The 22191-nt window shown below is 37.9% G+C and overlaps 4 protein-coding genes across 14 annotated transcripts; all 4 read left to right on the forward strand.

Annotated features, from left to right (window-relative positions):
* The first annotated feature begins 130 nt into the window (after window positions 1-130).
* pask (PAS domain containing serine/threonine kinase) lies at window positions 131-11787 on the forward strand. Of its 5 annotated transcripts, none has more exons than XM_052549725.1 (20): window positions 131-402; window positions 537-712; window positions 1579-1763; window positions 1835-2002; window positions 2185-2322; window positions 2803-2934; window positions 3107-3287; window positions 3567-3751; window positions 4121-4232; window positions 4630-4804; window positions 5563-6398; window positions 7625-7800; window positions 7993-8148; window positions 8385-8510; window positions 9661-9795; window positions 9875-10074; window positions 10543-10676; window positions 11045-11188; window positions 11306-11486; window positions 11586-11787. In XM_052549725.1, the coding sequence occupies exons 2-20, from the start codon at window positions 547-549 to the stop codon at window positions 11683-11685; spliced, it is 3630 nt and encodes a 1209-aa protein (XP_052405685.1). In that variant the 5' UTR covers window positions 131-402; window positions 537-546; the 3' UTR covers window positions 11686-11787. The 5 variants fall into 5 exon arrangements, with proteins under 5 accessions (XP_052405685.1, XP_052405686.1, XP_052405683.1 ...); XM_052549726.1 differs by having other exon boundaries at window positions 1582-1763; XM_052549723.1 differs by having other exon boundaries at window positions 132-402; window positions 1555-1763.
* A 303-nt stretch (window positions 11788-12090) lies between these two features.
* mterf4 (mitochondrial transcription termination factor 4) lies at window positions 12091-16407 on the forward strand. 7 transcript variants are annotated; one of them, XM_052549733.1, is made up of 5 exons: window positions 12138-12239; window positions 13144-13233; window positions 13306-13522; window positions 15614-15798; window positions 15971-16407. In XM_052549733.1, the coding sequence occupies exons 1-5, from the start codon at window positions 12213-12215 to the stop codon at window positions 16352-16354; spliced, it is 903 nt and encodes a 300-aa protein (XP_052405693.1). In that variant the 5' UTR covers window positions 12138-12212; the 3' UTR covers window positions 16355-16407. The 7 variants fall into 7 exon arrangements, with proteins under 7 accessions (XP_052405689.1, XP_052405693.1, XP_052405691.1 ...); XM_052549735.1 differs by having other exon boundaries at window positions 12164-12210; XM_052549732.1 differs by lacking the exon at window positions 12138-12239 and adding an exon at window positions 12336-12353.
* A 40-nt stretch (window positions 16408-16447) lies between these two features.
* LOC127951593 (probable G-protein coupled receptor 148) lies at window positions 16448-18961 on the forward strand. Its single transcript, XM_052549573.1, has 2 exons — window positions 16448-16866; window positions 17751-18961. Exon 2 carries the CDS (start codon window positions 17858-17860, stop codon window positions 18809-18811), a length of 954 nt encoding a protein of 317 aa, XP_052405533.1. The 5' UTR covers window positions 16448-16866; window positions 17751-17857; the 3' UTR covers window positions 18812-18961.
* Window positions 18962-19436: 475 nt separating this feature from the next.
* On the forward strand, window positions 19437-21054 carry LOC127950523 (probable G-protein coupled receptor 148). The gene has a single exon (XM_052547646.1). It carries the CDS (start codon window positions 19694-19696, stop codon window positions 20804-20806), a length of 1113 nt encoding a protein of 370 aa, XP_052403606.1. The 5' UTR covers window positions 19437-19693; the 3' UTR covers window positions 20807-21054.
* Window positions 21055-22191: the final 1137 nt, after the last annotated feature.

A 22191-nucleotide genomic window follows, 5' to 3' on the forward strand; every position in this document is an offset into this window, starting at 1 on the left:
CATAAACATTACCTTATTTCTCCAAAGCGACTACACCCCACCCTTAATGCATTAAGCCACGCCCACTACGATTTTCTATTGGATTAACTCCCTGTCAATTTTAAAATTCCGTTTTTTTCATTGGCTCTTCCCTTCTCGTCAACTTATTTCGATTCCATACGCGCCAAACATTGTAGGCCGTGTGATATAATTAACGCAAATACTTCGAACCAACACTGTTTATGACCATTGATAACTGAAAAATCCTGTTTGTTTGTAAGATAGAGTTTGTTTCGTTATGTATTATTCAATCTAGCCGTCTAAACGGAAAGAAGGAACAATCCCCTCTCTCTGTCTCCAAGGCAGCAGGCAGTAAACTGAAAGCACATCAAGTGTTGTAGAAACGAGAAGTGTGTGTGCTGGGTGAGTCGTGCTCCTTATAAGCATGATGTATTAGTTTGTAATGCAATATATATGAGCAAGCTTTCTCGCTAGTCTGGAAAACAATAACACCGTTGGTTAGAATCGTATTTGTGACTGTCGACTTTGATTTAAAGCGCTTCGGTGATGTGGCTGATGCAGGGCCAGAGGAGCAGCCCCAGGGGCGACAGTGTTTGTGCTGCTGATGATGACTGCAGTATCAGCACGGTGATGAAGACTGACTCCTTCTGTATGAACCAGTCCTTCCCCTCCGCGCGCAACTGCACTCTCAACAGCATGGACGCATCATCAGGTGGGCCAGACTGAAGTGATACCAAATTTTACATATTATATATTAATAACGATAAAGCTTCTAAAAATTAAAACAATTCAGCATATAGCAGTAGTTCTTGTTAAATATCAAAAATATGGTAATTCAGCAGTGAGTGTTTGCTTAAGAAGATGGTTTTCTAGTTTGGCCAAAACAGGTGATTGGGTTGCTTTTGTTAACCCTTATTTTGTTCGAAATTTGTATGACTATTTGGAAGACAGAAATATAAGAATGACAGAATGCAGCCTCAGTCACCATTTACATTTACTTCAACTGTTTGGGGAAAAAAACCTACTGTTCAAAAGTTTGGGGTTGGATTTTTTTTTTGTGTACTCTCTAAATAGTATTGTTGTGAAATGGTATTGCAATTTTAAAAAGTTTTATGTTTTAATATAGTTTAAAAGTAATTTATTCCTGTGACTGCACATCTTGCTATTTGCTATACATTTCTTATTAATGTTAAAAACAATTATTGTTATTATACAATTGTTATATTATAAGATCTTAGAGATCTATAAGATCTGTGGAAACAGGTACTTTTTTTAAGGGTTCTATCAAGTAATTTTTGTTCACTTTTAAAATCTTTTAAACATTTATCAATTGAATGATTAAAAAAAGAGAAGCATTTATCTCATACATTTTTTTTTTTGGTTTTGTAAATTAAATGTCTTCACTATCATGTTTGATCAAATTAAAACATTCTTTCTAAATAACAATTAAACAAATGTATAATTTATTTTAGCTTTTTTGAATTGGTTGTGGTAAAGAATGGCAAGGAGTAAATTGACAGAATATGCATTTTTACTCAACTTGTTTTCTGAAAGGTGATTCTCATGTTGGTTCATCAGAAGCAATGAGGATCTCTGATCTGCAAAGCTTCCACCCCGTGTCTCCTTCATCAGTTCATGGGTCTCCAGTGTTGGAGAGCTCTCTGCTCAGGCAACTCATGTGTACCGCTCCAGAAAAAAGAGGCACAGCTCTCACCATTAACCCCAATAAAGCTGTCCTGTCCATTAACTGCACAACATTACAGGTAGGTACACCTATTCTTTGAATTATTGAGTTATTTAAATTATTATTTATTGATGTTATCTACTTTGCGAGGTTTTGGATTCAAATGAACATGCCTGTAAGCTGTTTGAGTGTGGATACAGTGATTTGATCGGCCAGAAGCTGACTTCTCTCCTAAGAGTCAGTCAGATGCTAGAGGAGGTCCTGAAGGAGGAGACTCTGGATTCTGATGGAAACCTAGTTGCTATTTCTGCAAAAGTGGTATGAAACACTGTGGTTAATTAAACAACAATTCACTTAGCTGTCACTAAATAGTTTCATGAGTCATGAATATTTTATTTCTTCCACGCTGCATGTTTTGTCCATGGCTCTGATCTCTGCTTTCCTGTTCTGGATGTGAGCATCATTAATTAAAGCCCAGCTCCGGCTCATTCTCTCCACAGGTGAGCGCAGTGAGTTTGACAGGAGATGAGTTTCCAGTGTCTGTGTGGCTTCAGATACCAGAGCAGCGGCAGCAGATCTTAGAGCTCCTGCTGGAGCGAGTGGAGAGAATCACAGCACACGTGACTTTCACTCAAAATGTGAGATTTATTCCCTTGCAGCTAATTGTTCACTGAAAGGTTAACTTTATGTATAAAGTTAAGCATCTGTAAGCATAATTTGATTAATTTAATTAAGCTTGTAATGATATTATACTATAAAAATCAACAGAATTTAACTGCGTCAGTAAGCATGATTAAGTTTTTTTGCGTCAGTAAGCATGATTAGAATGTGTCATGTGACACTGATGACTGGAGTAATGGCTGCTGAAGAATCAGCTTTTCCATCACAGGAATAAATTACATTTTCAAATGAATTAAAATAGAAAACAGATCTTTTAATAATATTTTCCAATATTTCTATTGTGTTTTTGAGCAAATAAATGCAGCATTTTCAAAAACATAAAAAAAATCTTACTGACCGCAAACATTTAAGTTGTAGTGTAGCTTTAAGGAAAATTGTTTGTAAAGTTGTTGCTCAGTTGGTCAAAAAAGTTTTAGCTTCTCCTCCTATTTCCTCAGGGTGGAATCCTTAGTTGTGACACAACTTTTGCCCATCTTTATGATTACCACACTGTTGAGGAGATGACTGGCCTGTCAATCATGTCTCTGATGCCGTCACTACAGATCCCCTTCCATTGCAGGACTCCCAAGGTCACAATGTCTCTAAAAAGTCTTTAAGCAAGCAGTTGGCTTTTTTACTGTTTTGTTTGGTCATGTTAGTGACACACACACACAAAAAATAAGCTATATTTTAATTAATATATGTATATAATAGTCTACTTTGCACCTTCACACAGCTTGTTTCTTTACCTTTGTGATTCAGGTGTTGCGTGTTCAGAGATTGCATGTGCAGGCCAGGTCTGGTGTGGTGGTGCCAGCATGTGTTCGTCTGCAGGCTGCTGTGTCCTGTGGAAGATCACCGCTGCAGATTAAAGGATCAGCACATCCAGAACCTTCTGATGGTTCACACACAAGCTCTCGACAGACCAACCGAACTCCTACCGGTCAGTCCTCACTCTTTCACTGCAGAGCGTGCAGTTTAATAACTGATAGTTGCTTCAACAGACCGAAGTCACAAAAAATGCAGATTTCTGTATCTGTGAGGATTTATTTATAGCACAGAGCTACTAGTTAAAGTGAGTTTCCAACATTTGCTCTGACATAAAGGAAATCTTTGTTTCTTGTTGTCCAAGCTTACTAACTTAGTTGCTGATTAATTAAATTAGTAATTTAAATTGCTATTGATTTCAGTGTGATCATTGCAGTGCTCTCTTGTCCTGCAGGGGGTAAATCGGGCACGGGTGGTGTCCTGTCACCCAGTGCAGATGTGCTGTACTTTGGGTCAGTGTGTGTGTTTGCTCCCAGTAGCTGCCTCTTGACACTTCAGCCCAACGGCACCATTCACAGTCTCAACAACCCCTTCAGCTCTCTGCTGCTCGGATACAACAGCGGTCAGCTGCTCGGAAAGGTACAGATGCTATGAAGTATTCCCTTGGGATTTGTGATGCTTGTATAACTCTTTACAAAACTTTTAATTAAAAGTCTTAGTTGGTCCAATTTGATTTATCTAGTCCAACAAGTGTTATAAGTATTATGTACTGTTATAATTATGAATATTTTCAATTGGCTTTTGTGATGTGCTTTTGTTTTCTTTTAAGTTTAAAATATTTCACATTTTATATTTGAATTTAAATTTGTATACAAATGTGCTTAATGCATATTTGTATTTGTCATCTTTCAATTTCAATTAACAACGATATTAATGATAATGTTGAGTCCAGCTCATTAGCAATGTTTCCAAGCTAGTTTACATAGCTAACCGCAGGCCTGTGTGTAGAATGTCACGTACCTGATACCGGCGTTTTATGAGCGGGTTCGTGCTGCGGACCAAAGCGACCACCCTACATCTCATCCACATGATGCATCCAGCCCCTCTGACAGCTGCACAGGTACAGAGAAGAGATGTGCTTTAAGGATGCACACACTTTAGCTTGTGATGCTGCACTAACGTCCCCTCACCTCCTGCCTGCCTACTTCTCAGACCCCTGTAGATGTTTGGCTAGTGCTAGCTGTAACCCTGCTGATGTTCTAACTCTCTCTACTGGCATGCTCACAACTAAGAAAGATCAACAGGACACATGTAGAGAGTTCCTTCTCTTATTGCTCCACACTCAGCCAATATAATATAATATTATATTGTATTATATTCTATTGCTGTCACTTAATTATTTCATTCTTATTTAATTTTTGGTTGTATTTAACAACAGGGTTTTCTTTTGTCTTTTTTGTTTTTTTTTTCTTCATGCTGTAACTTGATTTATGGCTAATTGAATGATATATGTTCAGATCCAAACACAGTGCTTGCTGGTGACAGTGTGATGGTGCATCTAGCCATGCGTAGGAAAGCAGGTCTTGGGAAAGGGAAGAGGATCTTCATTGGGAAAAACGCTAAACTGGAGAAGGAGAACAGCATCCTATCAACCTTGACCTCACCTGCTGTCACCTCCACACCACTGAATGGGTTAAATACTCCACTAAATCCTCTCATATCTGTTTTCTTTCTTTATTCATATGCATAGATTAAGAGAAAATAGCATTTCAGCATGTTAGAATTTAATACTATTTAAAGGTGACCTGCTATGCCCTTTTTTTTCAAGATGTAGAAGTCTTTGATATACCCAAAGTGTGTATGTGATGTTTTAACTCAAAATACCCCACATATAATTTTTATAGCTTATTAAAATTGGCACTATTAGGGTATGAGCCAAAATGCACCGTTTTTTTTTTGTCCCTTTAAATGCAAATGAGCTGGTGATCCGGCCCCATTAGAAAAGAGGGCGGGGCTTCTTAGTGTGTAGCTTCATGCTCCGGCAGTACTAATGCTGGTCTTTGCAAATAAATATTCCACTATTAACACAAGCCTGTTATCTGTACAGAAAACATACTCATTTTATAAGTCAGTCTTATTGTGCTTTGGCGTGCTATCAGAAACTTTATAAGTCCCACTTGTGATTATGAGCTCGACAAATTCAAGCAGTCGACTTCACAGTGCTTTCATATGCAATTTTTAACTTCCACATTCCTATTTACGATCATTCTGGAAGCAATTGAAGGCAGCATCAGTCAAATATTTTCAATTAGTTTTCATTTTATGTGTTTTCCCTTTTCATTTACATTTTGGTTTAGATTTTATTAATTTTGACTTTTTTTTTTTTTTTTTTAATTTGCAGATTGTCATTCATTATTCTCAGATATCATCATTCTCTCTGTTGTTCTCAGGTTGGATGACACTACAGAGCTTATTGAGCAGGTTGTGGATGTGACTCCTCGAGGGTCTGAGTCTGACTCCGCCAACACCACCGCTCTGCTACAGACCTTTGCTCTGGTGGAGTCCCAGGAAGTCCACAAGACCTGCCTCTCCACTACTGTCTCTCCTCATTGTGGCCCATCCGAGCAGAACTTTGCTAGGCGAGATGCCTCCATAGCCCCGAACTCAACCCGTAAAGAAGCTCCAGTAAAGTCCTGTGCCACTGTGCCACATCCAAAACCCCCCACAAAGGCCTGCCAGTGTTCAGAGAAAGCTCAGCTTCAGGAATCCAGCTTTGAGGTGATCTCCCTGGGCAGTGGGTCATCGTCTGGGTTCTGCGAGCGGCTTGTGGGTGGCTCTGGTCCTGAAAAGCTAGACGAGTCTCAGCAGGGACATCACCTAGCGGAATCGGGCAGCACGTTTTTGGATTTGAACTCTAATGGAGATGTCATTGTTCATGCCATGTCAGAGATGGACCTGAATGACAGTGTTGAGATTCTAAGTGCATCTGCAGATCTTAACCATTCGCTTACCTCATGTGACACTGCTGAGCTCCTCCGTACTCCTTCACCCTTCATTGTGGAATCCGACCTTGAAACAGAGGCTCAAATCTGCCCGGAGCAAGAGAAAACGCAAAATGTTTCCCTATCACCGGAAATCCGGAATGCCTTGGATCTCCGGAAGGGTGGAATAATGTTACCAGGCGACACTCCTACCACCTCTACTCCTAAAAAGGTGAAGACAAACTCTTCCATTCCAGAAGGAAGGATTCATGTGACCTGCTACAACAGAGATGGAAAATCAATTGGTATGTCAACAATGCCCCTCTAGTTTACCTGTAGTATACTAGGCACCAGTAATGAGCATATTGTATGAGATTATATAAGGGATGGTTAATGTTGGAAAGACCTTTTAAAATAGAGGAAACAAGTCCATAGAAAAATATATTGCATCGCAGATTAATGATAGTAATAATATATACACTGCCATTCAAAAGTTTGGGATCAGTAAGATTAATAATGTACTTTAAAATATGATTTATTTCTGTGACACAGCTGAATTTATCAAATTATTCCAGCATTTATTAAATATATAAATATGTTCTAACAATATAAGTGTTTATTATTACATTTAACGCACTCTTGCGTTATGGTTTCTGAAGGATCATGTGACACAAGACTGGAGTGATGTTGAAAATTCAGCTTGGCTTTACAGGGATAAATTATATTTTAAAGTATATTAAAATAGAAAATCCTTATTCTAAATTGCAATAAAAAAATCTGTATTTTTGGTCAAATAACTGTAGCCTTGATGAGCATAAGAGATTTTTACTGATCCAAAACTTTTGAATGGATCTGTTCATTATTATTTTAATATTGTGGAGTTGTTCATGTTTTTATTTTTATTTTTTTATTTTTTTGCAAGGCAGATTGTTTCCTATTTTGTTGTAGTTAATTTTTACCAGTGGAAGCCTTTAGGGACAGTTCACCCAGTTTTTTTTTTATGACTTGCTTGAACCCAACAGAAGAATTGTTGAAACTATTTGGGAACCAATCTGAATTCCATTAAATGGACAGTGATATTTTGCAAAATATATGTATTTTCTTTATGTTCCAAAGAAGAAAGTTTTGCAGCAATATGACTGTGATTAAAAGACAGAATGTTAATTTTGGGTCATCTATCCCTGTAAAGTAATCCGCCAGTGAGATGATAAAATAATTTAAACTTCAAATCAAAATTTTATATCCATGTATTTATTTGGCAAGTAGCCATGTAATAAGCTTGATATTGTAATCATTATCATAAAATAACCCCCTTCAGGGTGATCCAAGACCCTTGTCTGGGTTTATTTTATGATGATTACTGTATGTTATCTCCTGCTGTACTGCATTTTTCCTGTTCAAACTGTGTACTCTTTCTGTATACCAGATCTTAAAAACACCATCCATTTTGTCTACTGTACATTTATGATATGTCAGTGCACGGCAACTGATAAAGTGGTAATTTTCAGTGTCTCTTTCTCACTCTGTGTAGAGGTGCAGTGTGATGTACGTTGGATGTCCCTGTCCAGCGGCAGCTCTCTGGTCTGTCTGTGGCTGAGTGGGAGTCATCTCCTGCTCCACCACCAGGAGGCGCCACCGAGCACAGTGTCTCCCACAGTGAGGACAGGAGCCCCAGGACAGGAAGCCTTTGCCTCCAGTCTCGCTGAGGTGATCTGCATAAATGCTTTAAAAATGAGCTCTTTAAAAGGAGATTTTGGGGAATACCCCAAATGTTATTCCAAACATGTATGCATCTCATTCTTCTGTGGAACACAATAGAAGATATTTTGAAGAATCAAACCAACGGTTTCTGGTCCCTAATGATTTCCTGCATTTAACCTTTCTTTCTTCATGATTTAGGCAGTTCGTTCAGATGCCTTGCGCTCCTCTGTGCACTTGGAGCAGTCTGGGGCATGTGAGGGTTACTTTGCAGAAGACTATCGTCCGCTGTGCTCTATTGGAAAGGGAGCCTTCGGCTTTGTCTGCCTCGCTGCAAGAAGGAAAGATGAACAGGAAGTCAGTGACATTCTTTTCTGCACTCACTGCTGTTCATACATTCATATTCATCCGGATGCAAGATAATAACTTGATAACGATGATGTCAGTTGTTCAAACCTTGGTCAGGGTTCTTAAGAGAGGATGTTTACACACCGAGTCAGTGTAATTGATGTAGGGGGCATGTAGTCTTTTATGGACAATTATATGAGCTGGTGAAGAGATGTTGAATTTATTATCTCTCACTTCAATTTCAGGTGGTTGTGAAGTTTATTAGGAAAAGTGCAGTGGTGAGTGAAGGCTGGGTGGATGATCCTGATCTGGGCCGGGTCAGTCAAGAAGTGGCTATACTGGTTCGCCTGCAACATCCCAATATTGTGAAGGTACGTTGAGAGAACCGTTTGAGTTCATATTAATAATGCAACATAGCCTCTTTAAAAAAAAGTCGAATGTTGTTGTCGAATGTCAATTTTAAAACCTTGTACCTCATTTTAAATGACAGTTTTACTGTACTATTTATCTTATTCAAAAATGCACAACAATGCAAATGTTACTAGTCGGTAAGAATCTATTTAAACTTTACATTTTAATTTAATTTCAGCAAGGATGCATCAAATTGGAGACAATGCGATTTGTAATGTTACTAAGTATTTATTTTTCAAATAAATAAATCCTGGAAAATCTGTTTTATTAAAGTGCCACTATTATGGATTTTTGACAAGGGCTTTTCATGCAGTGTGTAACACTGCTGTAAGTGCATGAAAACATCCTGCAGAGTTTTAAAACTGAAAGTGAATTGTATAAATTTATTGAAACGAGTCATTTTTATAATGAATCCCAATGTGTTTCATGTAAACATAAAACATTAGCATATTGTCCGCCCACTTGGGAATTGGTCTGAATGAAAATGCAAGTTCATTCTTTGCCACTTGGTGCAGCTTTTCAGTGGTAAAAATAGCTGTTCCCCAGTAACGCTGTACATAAAGCAGCACTGCGCTCACAAACGCTGCTTTATCAGGCATTACAGGCATTCATGATGAAATGAAAATGAAATCGACCAATCACTGGAGAATAGCATCATGCAGAGGAGGGGTTTAGAAAAATGAGTTGAGCGTTTGGGAGTCGTTGATCAAGTAAGGTAAAATAAATGCATATTATAAAACAATGATAGTGTTTTTTTGCATGCATGTCAACTTGTTGTTGGAGTCTCCGAAAACCAAACTATGTACCCTTCATATTACCCATAATTGGGGCACTTTAAATCAGCATATTAGAATGATTTCTGAATGATCATGTGATCAGGTAGAGTATTGGCTGGTGAAAATTCAGCTTTGCCATCACAGGAATAAATGACATATTCAAATATTAAAACAGAAAATGGTCATTTAAGTTTTTTTATTTATGTTTTTGAAAATTCTTTATTTACCAGATGTTCGAATAATACATTAATAGTTAAAGTATGGAACTGTCAAAATGCTAGTTATAGTATGTTCACTATTGGTGTTTATGAGTGTATTACTTTTTTTGCTGCAGGTGCTGGAGGTGTTTGAGAATGAGCGATTCTTCCAAATGGTCATGGAGAAACATGGGGATGGGCTTGACCTGTTTGAGTTCATCGACATGCAGCCGAGACTGGATGAGCCTCTCGCGAGCTACATCTTCAGACAGGTGAGAAACGGGCTATGAGAACTCTTGAGATGTTGTTATTGGATCACTTTTTTTCTGATGTATATATTTCTGTACTTAGTTGGTAGACGCAGTGAGTTACCTGCGTGGCAAAAGAGTGCTCCACAGGGACATAAAGGATGAAAATATCATCATAAACTCTAAATTCCACATCCGGCTGATCGACTTCGGCTCTGCTGTACTTCTGGAACCCGGAAAGCTCTTCTACACCTTCTGTGGTACTCTGGAGTACTGCTCCCCAGAGGTGCTTCAGGGAAACCAGTACGTACTGAAACATCACACAGCCCATCTCAGTTCCATCTGTGCATCTGAGATTGATAAGGGCACAATACAGGATAGGATCAAGTGGATAAGGGTCTGAGAAGGGGAACATAAAGGTTATATATTCATGTCTAAGAAATGTATTTAACTACAGTTTGACTGAGATCACCATGAAGCCCTTGAACATTCATGTGCACGATTCATCAGAGATGGTCTTTCTTTATTTTCCCTCAATAAAAATGTAGTGACTTATTTTTGTTTTGTTTTTTTTATTCACTCAAGTTTCATAAATCATGTTTGGATATTAAAATAGGTTTGAATAACTTAGAAAAATGAATAAATTTTTTATGTTGACTTTAAGCCTTTGTAGGCCTTTGAATGTCAGGTGAGGTGAATACAAGAAAGCATTTTACTATCACATACAGGTATATATGAGAATTTTATATATTTTTGATGTATGTACTGTAGGTACGAGGGTCCAGAGCTGGAGATGTGGTCTCTAGGAGTGCTCTTATACACCTTACTCTTCAGTGAAAACCCGTTTTGCAGTGTGGAGGAAACCTTGCAGGCCCGACTCAACCCTCCATGCCAGATATCTAAAGGTTTGCAGCTCTGCTTCATCACAGCCATGAAGACTGACTGGAGATACATCATTAATTTTGCTTTATTCAGGGTTTTGTGGGTCTTTCTCCCTTCCACAGTTGAAGGCATTAAAAGGGTCTTAATTGGGGCAAAAAGTTGACATCTTCCTCAGTATTTCTTGTCTTTGTCTTGTTTTCTAAGAAGTTGAAAAAAAAATTAGTTTATGCTTAAAATAGGACACAATATCAAAGAATACTTGTTTCCCTTTAAATTGGCAGATAGTTGTTCTCATGTACTCAAATGAGATGTAGGACATTACTTTTTTAAATAAAACTTGCAAAAACACCATTTATTACGGTTTAACCTGTTACTTTGTTCTTGTTTTTAGAGTTGTATGCACTGTTGGCTGGTCTTTTGCACCCAGTGGCTGATCAGAGAATGACTCTCGAGGAGCTCTTGGAGTCGCAGTGGATTCAGCAACCCATAAATCAAGCAGAGTACTCGTGGGGAGAGGTCTTCCCCTCCAGCAACGGTAAGAGAATTGGTTTTAGGTTATTTCATCCACCAAAAGATGATAATATTCAGCTCCAACACCTTTTTCTTTAAATCAAATGATGCAGAGCTTCATACATCATATACTTTATCTCAGAATCCAAAGAACATGTGGAGCCCAACTCACCTGTGCACCGGGTAGACAAGCTCTACCTGGACCCCGAAAACAATCTGAGCACATTAGAGGACACTCCATTAGAAGATGAGGAGGAGGATGAGGAGCAGAGGAGAACAATGGCGGCGCTGCAGTCTGAGCTGCTGAAATATCTCACCGACGAGTGAGGAACTGTTGTGAAAGGGGCACTAATGTGTTCTGCTCAACTAATTATGACATTACATCTAATGTCACCATGAGCACTAATGCACAGTCTCTGCAGAACTCTCCGTCCACCTGCCGCTGTCCTCCTTGATGATACCAGTCCGTCCAAAGAGCAAAAGGAAAGTGTGACTGGGAATGGAAGCCATCTGTGTTGCTAAGGAACAGCTTTATCTCTGTGTTTGGTGAAGGAATATGAGTGTATTTATCAGTGTGTTGTTTTTTTTTATCTTTCATGGAGTTTTTAAAACATTGAATTCTGAGATGTCGAATGTGCTTGTTGTTTGTTACTGTTAATACTGTGGTGTTGAGCACCAGGATTGTCCTGTTAAAACATATGGCACATGCACTAGACCTGGATGAGGGTCACCTGAGCTTCAAGATACTTGTTATTAGGCCTTCAAAGCTTTAAAAGAGTTTTAGGTTGATTAACCTTTTTAAGTTATAAGTATTTTAATAATTTTTAACGTTTCATTTTTTTATATATGTATTTTTACTATGAATAAATTGTTATTGGTATAATTTCAGTTTGACTTTATTTTACACAGGCTTTGTAAAGCCTCTATCAAATGTTAATATCAATGGAATTCTTCAATAAAATATTTTGTTTGTCTTCCGTTCAAACATCCGGAACTTTTGAGCTCTCGACTGTTGTTCCAGTGCGGGAGTATTTTGACGCGGCACAGGTATGGGTACACATGTATGCAGAAAACAGGTGAGGACGAAACGACAACATAAATATTTTACGTTATCAGATAATTAGACGCTAGACTGAATGTTCAACCACTGCTATATAGCTACTGTAATAAATATTACGATTTGTCACTTGGTAAGAAGCGGTTTCTTTGATTTGCTTGTGGGAATCGGAGTAGCATTCATTAATGATCAACCGCACAATAAAAAGAAATTAATAAATAATAGCTTATTTAGTATTATAATAAGAAGTGTAACTGATAGAAAATCTGAGTCTAAAACAACGATTGTTAAAACTAAGAATAATTTTGTATGAAACAACAGCTGCCTTTAATTCATGGAAGTGAAAGGTCAGTGTATGCTGTAACTATTTGTTGAGGGGCTAATATACGCTATTTTAATAACCTTTTTGCTTTTGTGTTCCTTTGCTTTAGTCACTCAAAAAGGAACGTACAATAAATAGATTACATTAAGAGAATAAAGTTGTATTATTCAGTAAGTTAGGTGTAAAAGTCAAATTACACGCATGCTAGTTTTCTGTAGCAGTGTTTCTGTTATTTGGTTTCAAACACCGAGTTCAAACATCTATCTTCCGAATTAAAATTCTAATTTCATTTCTTATTAAATTTACATTTAATCATTAAGCAGACGACATACAAAAACAGCATTTAATAAAGAAATAAAATATATATATATATATATATATATATATATCTATCTATCTATATATATATATATATATATATATATATATATATATATATATAAATAAGAGCTCCCTTGTCTAACTATTCAGATACATATACAAAGGAAACTGACTATTGAGTGAGAAAAGCTGTTGTGTGGTTTTATATTTTCTTCCAAAATATTTAGTGTGTCCCAATTATGTGTTGAACTGAACAGCACTTCCTCCCTCTGTATCTCAGATGTTGCGATGGATGTGGAGATGGAGTGTTTGTCCTGTGGCGGTGAGAAGAGGTCATATGGCGTTCTCCTCCACACAAGAGCCCCATCAAGTAAATCCACCTCACAGTGGTCAGGTCACCCACAGACCTGGGAATCAGCTCACTCTGTGCTCTTTGCTCCAGATGGGCTTCTCAGAAACTCAAGCCAAGGAGATGCATGAAGGTGCTACAAAGAGCCACGGGAAACATGTTCCATCTGTTCTGACAGCACTGTTGCTCCTGGGCTTAAATCCCTCCAGTATCCTGAAAATAATGCAGAAGTGTCCAGAAGTATATTCACTTAAAGGTGCAGACTTACAGCAGCGCATTGATCATCTGAGGAAGATGGGACTGGTAGAAGGTAATTGTCTTTTAGTAAATTACACAGCTATTTTTTGTCATTAATGCATTAATACTTATATTTGACTGAATTGTTAGAAAGGTTTATTTCAAATAAATACTGTTCTTTTTCATTTTCTATTCTTCAAGCAACTGTGAAAAAAAAAAAGAATATCATGGTTTTCACACCATGAAGGATCATGTGACACTGAAGACTGGAGTAATAAATCACCTTTTAATCATATTAAAATAGAAAACCCTAATTTTAAATTGTATTACTATTTCACAACATGACTATTTTTGGTGTATTTTTTAACAGCCTTTGTGAACATAGATTTCAAAAACATTGGAACTGGGCTGAAACTAACAGAATTTGTTTGTTTTCAGATATAGTGTTTTCAAACTACATATGTTATGATGTTTTTTTTTAAAAGATGAGTTTCTGCCACAGTACAACAAACAAATAATTTGCAAATAATTTGCATGATTTTTGTCTTGGTTAAAAACTACTATTCAAATCAGGATTTACAGTGTTGTATCATTTATCCATCTTTATTTTTTGGAGAAGGTGTAAACTGGAAAGATTAATTCATGCCATTATAACCATTTAAAGGGATACTTCACTGAAAACATTCACTCACCTTTATGTGGTCCCAAAGCTTTTTGTATTTCTTTCTTCCAAAATGGAAAAGATGATAGTTGAATAATGTTAGCAGACCAAACTGTTTTGGTGACCGTTGACTTCCACTTTAGGAATTCATATAGTTTTGGAACAATTTGAGGGTGAGCAAATGAGGACAGCGCTTTCTTTTTGATTGAACAATCTTTTTAAAGTCTCTGATTATTAACAGGAAGTTCAATACTGTTTTGTTCAGCAAGTATGTTTTAATCAAACATTGCTTTAAAAGTGACATTGATAATGTCAAAATAAGTTTATTTTGAATAATTGCCGTTCTTTCAAACTTTCTATTCCTCAAAGAATCCTGAAAAAAAAACTGAGCAGCACATTTGTTTGATAACGTTGATAATAATAAGAAAACGTGTTCTAAGCAGTAAATATTCATCATATTAGAATGATTTCTGTGTGACACTGAAGACTTTAGATTTGCATCACAGGAATAAATTACATTTTTAAATATATTAAAATAGCAAACAGTGATTTTAGATGGTATTAATATTTCACAATAATACTGTTTTAATGTATTGTTGGTCAAATAATTGTGAGAGACTTTTAAATAAAAAAGGAAGCTTATTAAAATATACAATTATATTAAAAAAAGACTTCTAACACTAGCTTGCTGTATTCTTTTTCTATTATATTTGTTTTCTTTTTCTTTATTATATTATTTAAAAGCCCTTGCTACGTGTACTGCATTTAAGCTAACTGAGACTTGTTATAGCACTTATATATCATTGCTCTTTTGTTGTTTTTGATTGCTTCCACTGTCCTCATTTGTAAGTCGCTTTGGATAAAAGCATCTGCTAAATTACTAAATGTAAAATGTAAATGTAATATATCTTGCCAACCCCAAATCTTTGAACAGTGGTGTAAATGTATATCAAATGAATGAGACATTGTTTTTTAAATATAAACTTTAGTAATATAAGATAAACATTTTAATTCAACTGTAATCTACTTGTGTAGCACTTTTTATAATAAATATTGTTACAAAGCAGTTTTACAAAAACACAAGCTATATGAACATATGTGACAAGTAATAAGAGAAGATAATTAATCATTAGGGCTGTCAAATCGAATAAACATAACTAAGTGCATCCAAAATAAAAGTTAATGTTTACTTTATGTCTGTATACTGTATAGAAATATATATATATATATTTTTTTTTAACATATATTCCATATATGTATAAATATATATACATATAAATATACACACATATAATATAAACAGACTTTTATTTTGGATGCGATTAATCTGTTTTACCGCCCTACTAAGAACTTTTTTTAATTTTATGCAGATTTTACTTGTTGTTTTTTTCCCCCCTCACTGTTCCCCCTTTCTGAAATTTTGCATGGACCCTCTAGTGCTCCATCGGGTGTCCATAGGCCCCAGTTTGAAAGCCACTGATGGAGTCTGAAATCTGTCCACAGGTAGTCTGCAGAGGATGATCAGTCACTACCCCAAGGTCATGCTCCTGCCAGTCAAGAGGGTAAACATGGTGTCCCGACTGCTCAGAGAGAAATGCCTCTTCACCATCCATCAGGTCACAGACATCCTCAGAGACTCGCCTGAGGTTCTGGAGGAGGATTTGGCTCAGCTGGAGTACAAATTTCAGGTAGGGCTGGTATTTGTCACTAAAAGTTTTCCTGGCTCTGATGACAGTACACAATTTGGGGTAAACTGTCTGTGCAAATCTTGTTCTGATGATGTTAAAATTGCCATTTAAAAGGCAAGTTAGTGTTTTACAGTAGTTTCAAACTGACGCAGAGCTTGTTTTCTCCCTGCAGTATGCGTATTTCCGTATGGGCGTGCGGCAGCCAGAGATGGTAAAGGCTAAGCTGTTCAGGTTGCCTCTGTCCGAGCTGCGCTGTCGGCACTGTTTTCTGGAGCGGAGGGGACGCTACCAAACGCCAGACAAGAAGGGCCAAACTCTCATCCTCAACCCAACGCTCAAAGACGTCCTCTGCGTCTCTGAGGAAACCTACCTGACGCAGGTCGCCATGGCAACTGCAGAGGAGTTCCATGTTTTTCGCAAGCTGATGGCAAGAGAGCAGGAGGAAGAAGAGAGGGAGAACGAATACAGCAGTGATGAGGAGGATAAAGATGATGATGATGATGACGGATTGCACAGGAGTAAGCGGAACACTGGTTACAAGAAGGACAGGAAATGAAGCATTTTGTATTATAAATTCAAAACAAATAAAAACAATTTTATTCAGCAAAATTACGTAATGATTTTTTTTTTTTTGGGGGGGGGGGTATGATCTCATGCATCTCATGTTTTGCACAAAAGAACTAACATATGCAAAGGACTACTGTTCACAGGCTGGTGGTCATGCCAACATTTTTGTATATTATTTGTTTGTTTAATCCTCCATTTCATTTATTGCTTCATAAACTTCTACCTCTGGATATGAAGTGCATAGTAGTGTCGATGGACATTGAGGTAATAATGGTGTTAGTTTATCTGTCATGGGGAGGGTCAGCATAATTTACACCAAATGCTGAGTAACCAAGGAGAGCTGAAAGAGTGTTAGTGCCTTGCGATCGTTTACGGATCTGTGCGCATCAGTGGAACGCCTGCTCTCTGATAACGAGGACAGAGTCGGGAGGTATTGATCTGGGGTGACATTAGTTTAATGGAGGCCTGGATGGAAGCAGGACATGTGGATGTGTGGAACAGGTATGCAAGCCATTTTAACACGATTAATCGATTGGTAGTCCATGCGTTCATATTGCATTCTTCCTCTTTGAACTGTTTGTCAATGAAACGGGGCTGAAACTTACAATTGTGTTTTGTTCAGTTGGAAATACAGTACTTCCCATCTTATAATGATTTGTTTATTATTAAGAGTTTTTCTCACCAGTACGACAAACAAGCACGTTATTTGCAGTTTTTCTTGCTTGTCAAACATTCTGCTGGCATTTGTGGTTAAAATTGGTATATTTGGAAGTATATTAAACTCATTCAGTTTCCCTCAAACATATTTTTATATCATATTCATCACTATTTGCCCTTGGATTTGTGACTTGAATGTTTTCTTAAAAAACTATTAATATTTCTTCCCTTTTTTATGTAGTATTATCAGTAACGTTAACTTTCCATTATAACGATAGGGACAGTTTTGTTTTTATTCTCTTTCGGGGGTTAAAATGATTTACAGTCTTTACACTTTTTTTGTCAAATTGTGTATTGGGAGGGAAAATGCTTTGTGAATGTTTGATGGTTTAAATTTTTTAAAGGAATGATGGTATCATTTATTTGTGTAACATTTATCCGTCATTCTCTTTGGAGAAATTGTAATCTGTAAAGATTTGTTCTGGTCATTATAACAATTTAAAGAGAGAGTTTTCCTAAATGAAAAGTCCTAAGAAACAACTTCTTCTGGTGTGGACTTTAAGCCAGGACACATTAAAGTGACCGTTCCTTTCAAAAACCTGTCATGTCAGTTGCCAGTTATATTAGTAGGAGGGACTGTGTTTGATTTTTTTCAAGCCTCATGCAAAGTTTACAGATCATATGGTGTGTATACATCTGTATACTTATGTTTCTTATGTTTTCTGTAGGTAGAGAAGCTGTACATGTGCTCCACCGTTCCAGTCTCAGTAAACAGAGGAGCTGTTGTTCTTCAGCCTAACACATTCTCTCAGTACTGTGGCACTAAACTCCAAATATGCTTCAGTCTTTCATTGTTAACGTCTCAGTGGATTGGTACAACAAAATGGAGAGCAGACACATGGATCTGTTCCTCATCCCTACGGTTCTCCTAACCTCTGTCACAATGCTGGTCAACCCCGTTCTGTCCCTCTGCATACTGTGTTTTCCTACGCTACGTCAAGAGACCCGCTACCTGCTCCTTGCTAATATGCTCTTCGCAGATATGCTCTTCCTCGCCATAAACCTTGCGATGGTCTCCTGCAACTCTGTGGGCCTGCACATGCCTAACCTTCTGTGTGAGTTCATGATGGTGAGCATGGTAATGACATACAGCACGTCTGTGCTCACCATCACATTGATGGTCGTCGACACATATGTGGCGGTACGTTGGCCGTTACATTACAAAGAGATTCTCCCACCATCTCGGGCCAGGAAGATAATCATGAGCTTGTGGGTAACGGCAGCAGTATGTCCCGTCTCTTTGCTAGTGATGTTTGAGGTGGTGATGGGCAGTGACAAGCAGAGCCGTCCAGTGTGTTTGATGTTGATCGCGCTGCACACGTTAGAACACAAGATGAAGGTTGGCGTTCATTTTTACTTCATCGTTGCCATCAGCCTCTGCACTGTTCTCATTGTATACTGTTATATTCATCTCTACTTCATCACTAAAACTTCTGGGATATGGCGTAGTCGGTACTCCCGGGCGCGTATGACACTCCTGGCGCACACTCTGTTGCTCATGATGTATTTTGTACCCACGTTGGTCTTTGCCGTGGAGCTGGCTCTTTTAAAGGAAGAAAGCGTGGATCTTGTGGGAGTGTGGATTAACTTGGTGAATATGTGCATATTGATGTTGCTTCCACGCTGTTGCACTCCTTACCTGTACATCCTGCGCTATCACGAGATTTACGAGACTGTCCAGCAGGTGTTTTGGAAGAAGCGACACCTAAGTCAGAGGAGTACAGCCTAGAACTGGACTTGAAGCAGAGCAGGCCTGCACAATAACTGTATCTGGTTGCTCTGTCGTTGGAGGATTCCTTAGCAAAAGAGGGAATTTAAGACACCTGAGCCAGAAAGAGATCTCAAAAGATACTTTTTATGTTTTAATATTCATTTTAGTACATTTTTATTAAAGCATTTTAACATGAAAGTATATTAAGAATGTTTTGGTCTTTTTTATATTTTCATATTTAAACTAAAGATACGTTCTGTTACTCATCATAACATAATTATATAAAATGCAACTGAGGGAATCTCGCAAAGACCTAATTACAAATAATAAATAATAGTTGTTTATAAATCGGTCTTGATTTTATTCATGCAAAATCTATATTTTTCTTTTCTTCACTTCCTTTCATTGTGAGATTTCCCCAGTTATATAGGTTGATATGCATGCCCACAATATTGATTCAAACTCTTGTGTGCAAAGCATAATGCTGTTTTGTTCTCTTGGCAAGATAAATAAATTTACATTTAAGGATTTTTACACGATTGTGTCTTTCTCCAATTTCCTGTAAGCGTTCAATGTTTAACCAGGTGAGGCACTTAGTCCTCTAAGTTAAACAATCAGTCAATCCAAAAATAAGAGTGTAAATGTTACGCAACACTTCTGATTCTAGGAATACATATCAATATTTATGCCTTGGTGCAAAATCCCTGAGTGTCATTCTGATCCATTTAGCTGTGAAGTGATGTTTACCCGTTTCTCCTTCTCCATGGAAACCATTTACAAGTGTGCCTGTGACAAATCCACATCTGTCCTGTAAACCACTTACTACAGTCGGCAGGAAGGGGGAAGGAGAGACACATTTACCTTCATCCCTGGATTGGACAGACAAACACATGCCAAGAGATGGAAACTCTAATGGAGGGAAAGTCGGAGCTATTCTATCTAGCTGCAGAAGACCTATTTTTATCTCTGCTTTGTTCGTTTGGCAATTGGTACAACAAGTCGGGTCGAGCTGAGTTTCACATGCGTTCTTCTAAGTTCTCAAACTCCTCTGAAAGCCCAGCGGAGATGTTTGCACACGAGTGGCAAGGATTCCTCCCTCCCTGCCACATGAAGGTGCTTCAGCTGTGCCCCATTTTGGCCTTCCTGGCCATTCTGCTGATCACTCCGGTTCTTCTAGTACGTATCCTGTCCCGAGGTGACCTGCGGCAGCAGACGCGTTACCTCCTCCTGGCCAATGTTCTCTTCAGTGACCTGCTCTTTGTTTGCATGAACATCCTGAGTGCCTGCATCAATTTAGCCGGTGTGTTGATGACGGAGTGGCCGTGTGCCGTGCTGCTCTTCCTCTCTGCGGTTTTATACAGCTCTGGGGTACTAAGCATTACAGCAATGGTACTGGATACCTGCTTTGCAGTGTTAGCCCCCTTTCGCTACCTGGCACTGTGGCCTGTGTCACGGACCTATGGAGCAATTGTTGCCATCTGGGTCATCTCTGTATTTTTTCCTGCAGCAGCTGTCGGCATGTTTTTGTGGTACCATAGCACGGCCCCTTGCGCCCTCCACCTCTGCTCCCTTCCTTTGCTGATGGTTTTGACCGTAAGCCACTTCCGCCCACTGCGTGTCTCCATGCTGCTGACGGTCATGGGTATCATTTTCATCCTCCTCCTAGTGTTGTCTGGTTACCTCATCCTCTACTTTTGTACCCGTAGTTCGGGCGTGTGGAAGGGCGAGACCTCATCTCGTGCTAGAGGAACATTTCTCATCCATTATCTCCACCTATTCCTGGCTTTCTGTCCCCTGCTGGTTTTGATGATTGAGCTGATGCTCTGTCACAACAGCGAGACTATGGACCCCAAAGCAAGCCTGTGGATGTCCTTGGTTGTGTGTAACGTCTTGCTCATCCTGCCCAAAGCCTTAGCGCCGTACCTCTATGGGCTCCGCTATAGAGAACTGTGCAACGTGCTGTTCCAGTTCTTTCATCTGAATAGGCCAACTACTATCACACCTGTGATATAAATAGGCTTATTTGAACTTGTGAAAAAGACTTTTAAAAAGGTGTTGCCGAGCGTTTCATCAACCAGTTAGAAATGCCAGTTAAAACATGAAAATCTGTAATGATGCTCAACTGGGGTTTTGTAAGTAATAATATGATATGTCACAAAAATATGTGAGAATAATGTACATTTAGTTGTGGTAATAATGGCATGTATTGTGTTAAATATGATGGGTGTATTTACTTATGGTATTCACTGTGTATTTTGGTTACTAAGAACTCAATTTCTAGCGTATCAATAATAATAAAAAAAAATATTATACTGTAAGTCTGCCTTCCCAGCCTTCATATTTCTTCAGTCAGTAGCACCGTTATAAATATATTTAAGATTTACTACTTTAAACCCTATCAGAAATAACTATAACTATGGAGCTTTACAATTGGCCTTTAAAAATCTCTCATTTTGCTTATTTTTGTATTATTACATCGGTAGCTTAAACTAAGTTACTATATTTTATCGTAGAGACGATACTGTACGTATTTTGACAGAAACGAAGTTATGTAAACTATTGTCATTTCGTGATAAGCGAGCACCTGTATTGTTAAAACGTTTATTACACATATTTGCGTTATTTGAAAGATTCCTGTAAAAAAATATTAAATAAAACTTACCAGATACTTAACTTAATCCTCACTGTTCTCCTGTAATTTAAATAAAAATGCCCGCGAAACACCGGTAGGATTAGTTAAAATAACCACAAGATGGCGCTATTGGCGCCTTTGTGTAAAGATGAGTTCGTCTAGAAGTTTTATGATGGTGAGTTTTTGTAAATTTATTTAATCAAATAGTTTTTACTAAATATACTGTATACTGTACATTGTATCATTCACAAATAATTCTTTAATTATATATACTTCAGGTTAAAACAGGGAGATCAAGTTTCTAGTTATGCGTCACGTTTTTTTTTCCATCTCTCAATCTGTCCGGAGAACTAAGTTACTTGTTTTTTTGTGTGTGTGTTTAGTTTTTTTTTTAATCAAGGCGTCTTTCTACAGTTACATAAAGAAAGGGTAGCAGTGCCAACAACACCACCATTTTATTGAACTGTACAAAACATGTTGTACATGTAAAACTAGCAATACATTCTAATCTAAAATCGTTACATAATTTATAACGTCAGACAACACTTTTGGCTTTGGGACCGTTTTAAAGTTTGCCGTGACAACAATATGACACAACTTCTTCGTTCATAGTCGGGTTTTTTTGTTGGCAAACAACGATCAGCAACCACATGGAAATTCTCCCGCAATTAATTCTGGGATATGATGTTCTTTTGCTGGGTTTAAGGACTTATGAAACGGCGACAGAACTACATTTCCCATGAACACATTTCCCTTGAACAGCTGA

The sequence above is a fragment of the Carassius gibelio genome, chromosome B2, assembly GCF_023724105.1.
Source record: "Carassius gibelio isolate Cgi1373 ecotype wild population from Czech Republic chromosome B2, carGib1.2-hapl.c, whole genome shotgun sequence".
Lineage (NCBI taxonomy): Eukaryota > Metazoa > Chordata > Actinopteri > Cypriniformes > Cyprinidae > Carassius > Carassius gibelio.

Bases quoted from the DNA above. Each gene is read 5' to 3' on its own strand.
- LOC127951593 (XM_052549573.1), top strand. From the start codon at position 17,858: ATGCTTCAGTCTTTCATTGTTAACGTCTCAGTGGATTGGTACAACAAA.
- LOC127950523 (XM_052547646.1), top strand. From the start codon at position 19,694: ATGGAAACTCTAATGGAGGGAAAGTCGGAGCTATTCTATCTAGCTGCA.
- pask (XM_052549723.1), top strand. From the start codon at position 547: ATGTGGCTGATGCAGGGCCAGAGGAGCAGCCCCAGGGGCGACAGTGTT. The intron at 3,752-4,120 runs GTACAGATGCTA...GCCTGTGTGTAG, and splicing joins GCGGTCAGCTGCTCGGAAAG to AATGTCACGTACCTGATACC. The intron at 10,075-10,542 runs GTACGTACTGAA...TATGTACTGTAG, and splicing joins GAGGTGCTTCAGGGAAACCA to GTACGAGGGTCCAGAGCTGG.
- mterf4 (XM_052549729.1), top strand. From the start codon at position 12,094: ATGTTAATATCAATGGAATTCTTCAATAAAATATTTTGTTTGTCTTCC. The intron at 12,211-13,143 runs GTATGGGTACAC...TCTGTATCTCAG, and splicing joins AGTATTTTGACGCGGCACAG to ATGTTGCGATGGATGTGGAG. The intron at 13,523-15,613 runs GTAATTGTCTTT...ATCTGTCCACAG, and splicing joins GAAGATGGGACTGGTAGAAG to GTAGTCTGCAGAGGATGATC.